Here is an 11,750-nt window from a genome sequence, read left to right on the forward strand (position 1 = left end):
GGCTGAGGAAGGAGGTGTCTGGCTGGCATCAGGCACTAGCAGGGCCCTGACACGCGTAGCTTTGCATTGACTGCTGCCAGCTGATACTGAACTCAGTTTTGAGCTGTGTGTAACAGTCCCTGAAATCCAGCTGTAGTGCTGAGAGGCCAGCAAGGAAGTGGAGTACGTAAAGAAGTGTTCAGCACATCACCCACGTATGTAACTGCAGCAGCAGAAGCCAGGAAGATGTGGATGTTGCAGCATTCCTAGCGTGAAACTGGGCCACCTGCAGGCTCTGAAACTCCTGCTAACACCACCTGCTTTTAGCTGAGCCTCTCCAGGGGCTGCCACGGCCCTGCGCTTTGGATTTCTGATGCAAACCATGTTGATATCTCCTGGCGCTGAGCTGACCGCTGAGCAGCGCTCCCACCAAGCCAAGGCCGTTTCAGCTTCTCACGGGCAGCCTCTCCTACCCCGCCCCGCCCCTCAGCGCCCGGGAACACGGAGCCCCCCGGGTCCGCCCACAGCCGACACGGGACTCCGGGGCGGATCTGGAGCAGCGGGGCAGTGGCGGCGGACAGGGAGAGGTCAGCTGTAGCGGCGGCTTCAGCGGCGGTATTGGCGGCAGGGAGGTGCGATGGGCTCGGGCCGAACTGTGGGGTGGCGGCCCGGTCGGGGGTTCCGGTCGAGGCCGCTAGGGACCGCGAGGGTCCCGCCGGGCAGCGGTACCCTCTGGGCTGGGGCTGGGCGACAGGGGCAGCAGATGTGGGTGGTTTGTGATTTCTCTTCAGGCCCGGCTGTGCTGCTCAGGAAAGGTAAAAGTTTCCTACTGGGATGTGAGTCGATGCTTTCCAAGGAGCGTGTGTTGCAGAGCGGTGACAGAATCGCTTCAGCACGGTGCCAGCACAGTAGGTGTTCAGCCCAAAGCCCAGAGCTGGGTCCCTCAGCGGTGCCATTGCTGGAAGATCTCTGCTTTTCCTCTCGTGGCCCAGAGCTTCCGGCCTTGGCCAGTCCGTGAGGGAGCTGTGATGGACAAGTACAGCCTGGCACAGGGGTTCTTGTGCTGATGCTGGCAAGCATGGCTTTGGCTGGGTTGATTTTTACCAGCTGTCCCTGTGCTTTGGGGAAGGTCGGGGAAGTTTTCTCCTTCTGCTTAGCTAGCCTGCCCTTGTAGTGCACTTCCCAGCCTGCACCCACATGCTGGAGGTTGGAGTGCTCGTCCAGTGCTGGTCCATGGTGTGAGGGCCCCGAGTGCAGCTCTGTCCTCAGAGGAGAGGACTGGAGCCCATCACCTATTTCCGGAGCACCAGGGAATGAAGTAATTCTGAAAGAAATGCTGTTTGAGAGCACTTTTACTTGGAGTCGTGCAGGTCAGCCCCTTAGAGGAAAGAGAAATAGAGCATAGAACGTGGTCTTCTTTGTGTGTGCGTGTAATGTAGCCGGAATTAGGCACTTTCCTAAATGCCTAATTGCTGTTGAGGTATTAGGCATCAAGCAGCTCTAGCCCCATTGCCACTTTATCAAGTCTTTGTTATCAAGCACGTATTTATGTGAAAGGAGAACTTTGCTGAAGGAGACTGAAATGTCTGGGAATCCCCAGGGCGAGCTGTTAGCTGAGCAGAGGTTTGGAGCCCCTGTTGCTTGGGTTGAGTTCTGTTGCAAAGCAGTGGTACATGCTCATAGAGCATGTTGAAGATAGCACCCAATATAATGAGCTTCCGTGGACATGGGTGTTTCTGTACTCGCAGTGAGACCGTTTATTGGCAAGAAGACACAACGTGTAACTGCAAGCTAAGCAGGAGAGAGAAAGGGAACAAACTGGAGGGAATGTGAAGAAAATCTCAAAGCAGGGAGTGTGCTTCTGAGGGGAGCGTTGTGATGTGAATGTGCAGAGAGAGCTTTAAAAGCAACAGTGAGCAGGTAACAGCCTGGAGCTATGTTACTGATATCTGCAGGGCTATCTTGTGTAAATATATCCTTGAGTTTAAAAGATTGTTTGGTGAATACCTACCCAGCTGGATTCCGAGGGTGGAGCGCATGAGAAATGTGTAGTGGGATTGAATGTGTGAATTGGACTTTTAGGTGTGCCGAACACATGCAGTGACAGTTCAAAAAAAACCCAAGAAGTATCCAGTTGGTTTGAATAATATAGAACACTAGATGTGTCCTCTGTGTCTGCAAGAAGGCAGGGCCGGGTTTATCCCTGCAGGTCTCCTTAGTCACAGCTGAAGCTCCCTTCCCTACATTCCCTCCTCCTCCTCCGATGAATACGCTAACACAGTGCAGTTTGTGCATGCACCAATTTCCCTTACATTTTAAAGACTGGCTTGGATTTTTGAGCGTAGCTGCAGCCCAAGCCAAAGGAATTCTGACACATTTTATGGGAGAGGAAAATTCACAAGGTTTGATGATGCAAAACATTCTTGTGCTTGCTCAGGAAATCAGTATTGTATATGAGAATCCAATTATTACATAGATCTGTCTTATTATTTTAAAGGAAGACCCCAGATGGGAACAGGCTGTTGGCCAGCAGCAGCACCAGTGCTGAATATTCTCTCTGTTAAGTTATTAGGGTATATCTTTGAGATTTCCCGTAGCTTTCCCACCTGGATGGTTCATCTGAAGAGAGAAGTACTTTAAAATCAGATACCTTCACCCATGACAGATTCTAATTTTTTGAGTTGAAGCTGGGAAAGCCAGTGAAGTAAACTGACATGACAAAGAGTTATGTCAGGCAGGTATTCCCTTTATTACAGGCTGGGTGCATGGGGGATTGCTCCCACCAAACATGCACACCAAGAGAAGCAACGACTACCTATTTAAAGGCATAGTTTATACATTCTATCATTACATTCTAAGGACAAGGGCAGAAATAACATCTCTAGTGGTCGTGGGATGTATTCTCGCTGTAAATTTCCAACCTCTTAGTGAGGGTAGCCCAAATGAGTTCCCACTGATGTTACACTGAGCAGAAGCATCTGTTTTGCCATCTGATCTTCAACAGCAAGACATCTATTCTACATTCTTAGCTTCATTTGACAACATGCTCCACGGCCTCCTCTGCACTCGGTTCTTGAGCTTACATTTATGCAAGCCTCTGTCCTTCAGTTTATATCTACTCAAGCTATGCGAAGGGCTGTTCTCACAATATAGAAAAGCTGTTCTCATGATTCAGAGTGCATACTTCTGACTTTGTTTTGGGTATTGGCTGTGGCTCCAGTGCTTGCTGAGGGATTCCTCCTACCCATATTTAGGTCTACTGAAAGGAGAGCAGCAGGAAATCTGTGCTGTTCATCACCATCAATGAGGAGCACCAGAAGGAGCAAGCCTTATACTCTAACAGCTTATTTCTTTAACTACAGTTCATTCTTCCTCTGTGTAATAGCAGAAGAATGTCCTGGCCCACATTCAAACCTGGGGTGATTCAGCACTTTTTCACAGAGCACATTGACCTTGGGTGCATGTGTTTCCTACAACGGTACTAACCATGTAGATTAGACAGGAGGTTGGGGGCAAAGGAGATCATAAGATACTAAACTCTTCTGAGTCAACATAGTTATCAAATAAAACAGTTGGCCCTCCTGATAGCAATCTCCTTTCACCACCTCCTACTCTCATTAGCAGCAATCATTTTCCCCAGGTCAAATCCACAGTAGTGTCTTTGTCAGAAAGAAATAAATACTTCTGTCTTCAAAAATGAGGTTATTCAGATGAAAATATCCTTAAAGAACATCCCCTGCCTCTAAAGGAAGGGGAAGGAAGGAATCTGACTAAGGATTCCAGCTGAAATTGTTGTTCTAACGTATGTAAAGAGGTACAAAACTACAGAATCGTGAAATATTTTAAATAAATTGGATTAGTGTCATGATATTTTTTCTTGAACTGTGGAATGTGTTTGGCAGCTCTGACTATTTCTAAGTAGCAAGATGCCATACAGTGAGAATGGGAAGTATTAAATTTGTTTCTGTCACGCTTGTCCAAAATGATGGTGACCTCTCACAAGTGTTACATATGTGCACCGTCAGCGCTAGTCAGGAATTCTATGGTAGGTAATAAGTGATTAAAACTAAATGTTTTAACTAAGAAACAGTGTTACCCAACAACAGAGATGTGTCTGCAATTTGCTTTGTAGGAGGGGCTAAAAGCTCCATAACCTCAGGGCAAAGCTGCTGAGAGCTCAGAGTGAGTTCCAGTCTGTGCAAGGTAAGCTATTTGGCGTTTGGATATGCATGGAGGATTAGTGTACTTGATGCTATAGTCTGTGGATGGATTTTGTGAATTAAATATCTGCAACAGCATTCTTTGCTAACATGGTTTTGTGCATCAGATGATTAATTAATAATCAAGTGCTTTGTATGCACACAGTTTGAAGAGAGATCAGCTTAGATCTCAGAAGTGTGAAGTAGTTCCTGTTTTAGAGACAATGGCATGCTGTTTACAAGGGGGATATGTTTTGTTGTAGCCATTTGCTTTTTGCTGCTGTTCATACTTCAGCTTGTTTGTTGACTTGATTTTCATAACTGCGACATGAATATGAAGTGGGTACTGCCTACACTGTCACTGTGTTTGCTGTGCCCTGGTTTTGAAAGGCGCAGATGCCAGGGATTCAGGCATAAACTGCAAAGGTTCATGTAAGGAACGTCCTGCTTGACCAACCTGCTCTCCTTCTATGACCAAGTGACATGCTAAGAGGGTGAGGGGAAGGTTGAGGATATGGTCTACCTGGACTTCAGCGAAGGCTCTGACTCTGTCTTCCAGTATTCTCCTGGAGAAGCTGGCAACCAATTGCTTGGACAGGCATACACTGCACTGGGAAAAAAGTGGCTGAGTGCCCAGGCCCAGAAAGTGCTGCTGAATAGAGTTAAATTGAATGCAGTGTTCAGATTTGGGCCCCTCCCTGCAGCAAACACAGTGAGGCCCTGGAGCACATCCGGATAATTTCAGTGAAGCTGTGGAGGGTGTGGAGCACACGTGTTATGAGGAGCAGCTGAGGGAACTGCGATTGTATAGTCTGGAGAAGGGGAGACCTTATGGCCTTGAACACCAAAGGAGGTTGTTGCGTGGTGGGGGTCGGCCTCTTCTCCACGCTAATAATTGGTAGGGCAAGGTGCTCGCTTCAGGTTGCTGCAGAGGAGATTCAGGTTAGGAAAGGAGGTTCAGATATTAGGAAAACAATTTATTCTCAGCCAGAACGGTGAGGTATTAGAACAGGCTGCCCAGGGAAGAGGTGCACTCACAGTCCCTGGGGGTGTTCAAGAAAAGCGTAGATGTAGCACTGAGGGACGTGGTTAGAGGGCATGGTGGGGATGGCTCCACGGTTGGAGAAGACAATCGTTAGAGGTCTTTTCCACCTTTAATGGTTCTATGATTCTATTCTATGAATGTGAACAAGGATAAAGGGGAAAATTCTTCCTGTCGCTTTATGATGGACCATAAACTGTAGCAGAGAAACTGCAGTAATTACTGAGTTTATTCAGTACATGCTGCACAGCAGATTGTCAGTCTGAGCGGAACGCTTTGGGCTGGAAGCGGTCTTTGTTTTGCGTGTTCTCTGATATGGGCCACTTGCTGTGAGTACACAGTTGTGCTTAACCAAACTGCATGTGTGAAATACAGTACCACTTTCCAATACATTCTCATTCTTGTCCCCTCTGCTGGTTTGATGAGAGTCCTGCATCATCAGTCATTGGTTTAAAAGAAGACAACTTTGAGCAGTGCTTGAGAACCAGCTGGAGATTGATGAACAAATTCTGATCCTTCTTGATTTGTGATAGTTCTTTGTTTTAGCTATCAGGAAATCAGATACGTGGAGACATGTCTGGGAAGCCAGTTCTGCACTATGCTAATATACGAGGCCGAATGGAACCAATAAGGTGGCTACTAGCAGCTGCTGGAGTTGAGGTTTGTATATAGTTGTACTAAAAGCACATGACAAATACTCATTTATAGTATTCTTTATTAATAATGGGCCATAGCAGCAGTTTCAAGTTCTCCATTTAATGCATTGCACAACCAGAAGCAAGCCTATGATGACAAAGTTCCTGTTTCTCTTCCAAGCATCATGTGTCGTCCCGCTGTTAGCATTATACATCCATGTTCCTTGTGAGAAGTGAAAGAAATGAGTTAAAACCACAGCAGCAGAACTTGTCTTCTTATCCTCTAATCAGAGGAGATGAGTCCTTCAATTTCTGATGGCCTCTCTCATCCCTTTGCTCTCAGTGTCCAAAATAGCATATATTTATATCTGTGCCAATATCAACGTAGGAGGTCTGCTCTGAAAGTAATGCCCCTTTTTTATTATGTTTGCCCTGATGTCAGATGTGGATTTCAGTGTTGTGGCAGTGGAGATTGAATGTTCCTGGCAATATTTCATTCCATGTTATTGCTGGGAGAAAGATGGCAGCAGAGGGGCAGTCTGACATGATGGCATCTGCCATGAATGTGTGTATGAAGCAAAGGTGTGGAATTGAATTGAATTCCCCCATGCATAAAAAATGGCACCCATTGACACTGACCGGTGCTTTCTGAACAGTTATGGAGGCGTAACAGGGGATGTGAGCACAGCAAAGAGCTTCAGCAGTTTTTGACAACAATGTGGAAGACAAGTCGTATTTCAGTTGTATTTTACTAACAAGGCATGCAGACTCTTGTTCATCACCAAGGAAAACTCGTCGCTAATGGTGGTGACTATGTAGAAGTAGAGTATTTTCTTGCTGATAATTTATCAAATAGTGTTACTCTGCTCTTTGTAGCTTTTGTAGTTTCCATGAGGGAAAAGAAGTGAAGTGTCAAGTCATTTCTTTTGGAGCAACCTTAGAACCTTAGTAGCTTGCCCAGAAGATCCATGAATTGTATGGGAGAGAGATGAGGAGACAATATGGCAAAGGCAAACTAATTCTTTAAAACATGAGTAGGCATTTTTAAAACAAAATTTCCATCAGCATTGTGTTTTGGGCCCTTGTTGTGTCACAATAAGCAGAAGTTAAAACATGCAATCAGAAAATAATTTTTCTTCTATATTTCCTACAGTTTGAAGAAAGAATTCTGAAAACTAAGGATGATCTCCAAAAGTTAAGGACAGGTAAATTTCCCTTAGTTTTTAATAATTCAATAATAATAATGAATAGAATTGTTTGTCCTAGAACATGAGAGCAATCTAATGTCTCTTGAGAAGAAAGCCTAGACTGGCTTGTATGGAGTCACATAGTCATAGAATCATTGCAGCTGGAAGGGACATTTGAAGGCTATCTAGTCCAACTCCCCTGCAACGAACAGTGAGATGTAGTAATCATCATCCCGGGGGTCCATCTGGCACAATCCCTGTTTAAGCAGGGACATCCAGAATAGGTCCCCAGGACCACATCCAGGCAGCTTTTGAAGATCTCCAAGGAGGAGACTCCACAGCCTCTGGGCAGCCTTTGCCAGCACTCCATCACCCACATCGTAACAGTGTTTCCTGCTGGCACCTTCTTTGTGTCAGTGTAAGCCCATTGGCTTTTCAAAGATATCTGAACTCAGAGTGGCATTTGCCATCCTGATTTTCCTCAGGAAGGAATTTACACAACTACAGTCACATATCAAGTTGTATGTAGCTCTTGCACTAATCATGTGAAACACCAACCACTATTCGGCCAATGTAAAGTCAGTGTAGGAGTCACAAAGACATATTAATGTGTATATTAACATTTAACATGAATATAAATATTATCAATAGTCTAGGTTTCCAAAGTACTTTTTCCACACTGTATAAGGAAATTGAGGAAGTGTACCACAAATGAAAAACAGCATTGGTGGTTATTTTCCCATATCCCCATAGATGGTCTTCAGTTACAGACACTCAGCGTCTCCTTGTCTTCTTCTTCCCCAGATGGATGCCTGCTGTTCCAGCAAGTGCCCATGGTGGAGATCGATGGGATGAAGATGGTGCAGACCAGAGCCATCCTCAACTACATCGCAGGGAAATACAACCTTTACGGGAAAGACCTGAAGGAGAGAGCCCTGTACTGTACCAGTACTACCTTTGTTTGTTAGCTCATAGTTGGTACTACTTTTCTGCATGACACAAGAGTATCTCTGCTCACATTTAGACTACAAGACATTTATTCAGCGACTTTTCTGATAGCATGTGTTGACTGTGAGTGCAGGTGATGTCTACAATAGTAATAAGTAGGTAAATAAGATAAGAAGAAAGGCAGCAGGGAGTTTCTGAAGATCAGAGATCAATGCTTTATCAGGGAAAAAAAAAAGCACTGGAGTTCTGTAGTTTATCCTCAAGAATGTTAAAATGAATTAGGTTATTCAGTAGATGTCAAACATTTCAAGATATTTGTTAGGAATTGTGTAAATCTAATTGAACAGGCCTGATTAGAGTTTTAGTGTGGGTTTGGATGCACATATGCCAATTCTGTATTTGGGTTTGAAAAATTTAAATGCACAGAAGTGTCTGCCCTGGTGAAAAAATGATGTACTGCCTTTTATTGATGTGTTTAAGCTTGTTCCTGTTGTGCTATTCAGAACTTCTATACTGGACTTGACCAACTGGATCTGTTCCTTTCAGAATTGACATGTATGTGGAAGGATTGGCAGATCTGTTTGAGTTAATCATGTACCATGAATTCAAACCTGCTAATGAAAAGGAGAAAGATCTTGCAAACATTATGGACAAGGCCACAAACAGATACTTACCAGTCTTTGAGAAGGTACGTGGCAAAGATTTAGTAGCTTAATTTATATTGTTTTCCTGAGACAACAGCCCTGATCTACACAGTCTTTTTATTCAGACAAAAAGAAAGGACAAATTCAATGTAAATGGTTTGTCTGTGGTGGGAGTGAGATGGGAGAGAGGATGGGTGAGCTGGAAGCAGGGTGTCAAGAAACTGAGGTGTGGGCTACATGCCAAGAGACCCCAGTGCAATATTCCCCAAACTGAAGCAGAAACAGGTGAGAAATAAGGGAGCTACCCATCATTTGAGAGAGACCAACATACTCCTACAATGGCCTGGGCTGAATTTGTGTCTCTTGTAAATTTTGTACAGTGATTGTTGTGTTGCATGATGTGTAGACCAACACTGAGTGAGGAAAATTACAGGGGCTACAGGAGTGAAGGCAAGAGGGCTAGTCCTCACCCAGCTGCCAGTAAAAAAAAAAAAAGGAAAAAAAAAAAAAAGAAAAGCTGCAGAAGGGAAAGGACAGACGTGGAATGGCTGTGATGACAGAGTGGTGATTTATTTGCATTACAGATGTTCTCATTACTTCTTCTTGCTTCTGGGACAATTCCATGAGAAAATGACCTTGCTTTAAAGTAACATTAAGTGGCATGCCTACATATCACACCTGCTTCTGTTCCCTGTTCCGTGTTTTCAGGTTTTGAAAGACCATGGACATGACTTTCTTGTTGGCAACAAGTTGAGCAAAGCAGATGTGAGTTTACTGGAAAACATTTTGTGGTTGGAAGAGTTGAAGCCTGATGCACTTGCAAAATTTCCTCTCTTGCAGGTAATTGCATAGACAGTTTTAAAGGAAGTAAACCAAAGCAGAACACTGATTTAAAGTGGTTGAGAAAATACGGGGGTGGAAGGGTATGGAAAGGAGTGTGAAATTAAAAGCAAATACCTTAAGTGGTTTTGGCCAGCCTGAAATACTGGTGGTTATAGTGGTCTTCTGTCACCATAGCTGCCAGGGTATTGAACTGTATAGTAGGTTGAAGCATAGATTCTTAAAATCCCATAATACCTTGAGTTGGAAGAGAATCACAAGGACCACTGATTCCAGCTCCTGGCTCCACAGGGGACCACCCTAAATTCAAATCCAGTGTGTGAGAGCATTGTCCAAATGCCCCTTGAACACTTTCTCCCCCTTTCCTTTCCCCAGGTAAGACCACCTCTGAAATAGTGTGTCCAATTTTGGGCCCCTCAGTTCAAGGACAAGGAACTCCTTGCAAGATTCCAGCGCAGGGCCACAAAGATGATTAGGGGAGTGGAGCATCTCCCTTGTGGGATAATTCTGAGGGAGCTGTGTCTCTTTTGTTTGTTGAAGACTGAAGTGTGACATCATTAATGTTTATAAATATGTAAAGGGTGAGTGTCAGGAGGATGGAGCTCAGTGACATCCAGTGATAAGACAAGGGGCAGTAGGTACAAGCCATAACATAGGGGGTTCCACATACATTTGAGAAAAAACTTCTTCCCAGTAAGGGTAACAGAACACTGGAACAGCCTGCCCAGAGAGGTTGTGGGGTCTCCTTCTCTAGAGACATTCAAAAACCAACTGGATGTGTTCCTGTATGACCTAATCTAAGTGTTCCTGCTCTGGCAGGGGGATTAGTCTAGGTGGTTTTTCGAGGTCCCTTCCTTTCTGTGATTCTGGGAGCTTCAGACCATGCCCATCGCCCTCTGGTGAAGATCCTTTTCCTAATTCCCAGCCTGACCCTGGCTGGAGAGATTCCCATGCCGTTCCCTCGGGCCCTATCGCTGTCACACAGAGCAGAGCTCAGCGCTGCCCCTCTGCTCCCTGTGAGGAGCTGCAGCCGCCATCAGGCCTCTCCTCAGCTCCTCTGCTCAGGGCTGAACACAGGAAGGCACCTCATCTACTCCTCTTATCTCTTGCCCTCCAGGCCCTTTGCCATTTGTGTAGCCCCAGGTGGACACTGTAACAGTTTTATGTCCTTCTTACATTGTGGCAACCAAACTGCACACAGTGCTGGAGGTGAGGCTGCACAGCACAGAGCAGAGTAGGACAACCCCTCCCCTCTCCCAGAGGCAGGGCTGGGCCTGGAGCACCGCAGGGTGCTTTGGCCCTTTGGGCTGCCAGGACACATTGCAGGCTCATGTCCAACTCATCATCAACTGGAATCGCAGATCCCTTTTCTTGGGGCCGCTCTCCAGCCTCTCTCCATACATACATCATACACCCCAGGTGCAGAATCCAGCATTCATGCACTTACGAATGAGGTGGTGACCGCCAGCCTTCCAGTTTTTTTTGAGAACTCTTTCTGTAAGGTCTCCCCACCTCTAAGAGAGTCAAGTGCTCCTCTTAAATTAGAGACATCTTCAAACCTGCTTTGGATGCATCTGAGTTTTGACTCTGCATAATTTATAAACACTCTAAAGAGAAATGGCCCTAAAATGCAGCCAGCAGGCTCATGTAACCCAATGTACTGTTATTCTGAGAGTTGCCACTGGTCTTAAGTGTAGTGCTGTTTCCCTTTTGTTTTGTAGAGTTTTAAAGCAAGAATGAGCAATATCCCCAGCATCAAGAAATTCCTGCAACCTGGCAGTGCAAAGAAACCACTGATTCAGGAAAAAGATATACCAAGTGTGATAGCAATTTTCCACTGAGCAGCAGCCTAAGTGTGATGTAACTCCATTCCATTGTCTGTGGCTTTCCTGTGAAGCAAAGTGAAATTAATTTCATTAATTTCACAAGATTCATTTGCACGTTGGCAAATGAAATTGTTAACTCAGTTGTCTCAAATTTAACAAATTGTTTTAAATGCTTAAAGAGTTTTCCAGAAATAAAGTTGACATTAAAATGTATGTTCAGTGACTTCTTGCTGCTACTGACTCACCCAAGGGCTCTCTTGTTCTCTCTTACTGGTGTTCCCTAACATTGCTGGAATATGTAGGAGCTTAGCCTGAGCAGTAGACAACATGCCCATCCTGGAAAGAGCTTGGTAGAACTGCAGGTTCTGGCCTAACAGAGATGAAACTTCCTGCAGCACAGAAAGTTTTGCACGAATGTGCGTAAGAACTTCTTCACGGTGAGGGTGACGG

General features: G+C 45.1%; 1 protein-coding gene across 6 annotated transcripts; it reads left to right on the top strand.

The window, feature by feature from the left end:
• Positions 1-425: 425 nt before the first annotated feature.
• On the top strand, positions 426-11,513 carry GSTA1.2 (glutathione S-transferase alpha class A1.2). 6 transcript variants are annotated; one of them, XM_085216917.1, is made up of 8 exons: positions 466-611; positions 4,112-4,182; positions 5,754-5,880; positions 7,009-7,060; positions 7,847-7,979; positions 8,537-8,678; positions 9,343-9,474; positions 11,196-11,513. In XM_085216917.1, the coding sequence occupies exons 3-8, from the start codon at positions 5,794-5,796 to the stop codon at positions 11,313-11,315; spliced, it is 666 nt and encodes a 221-aa protein (XP_085073043.1). In that variant the 5' UTR covers positions 466-611; positions 4,112-4,182; positions 5,754-5,793; the 3' UTR covers positions 11,316-11,513.
• Positions 11,514-11,750: the final 237 nt, after the last annotated feature.

This window comes from Meleagris gallopavo, chromosome 2 (genome assembly GCF_905368555.1).
Source record: "Meleagris gallopavo chromosome 2, MGAL_WU_HG_1.1, whole genome shotgun sequence".
In the NCBI taxonomy this organism is placed as follows: Eukaryota; Metazoa; Chordata; class Aves; order Galliformes; family Phasianidae; genus Meleagris; species Meleagris gallopavo.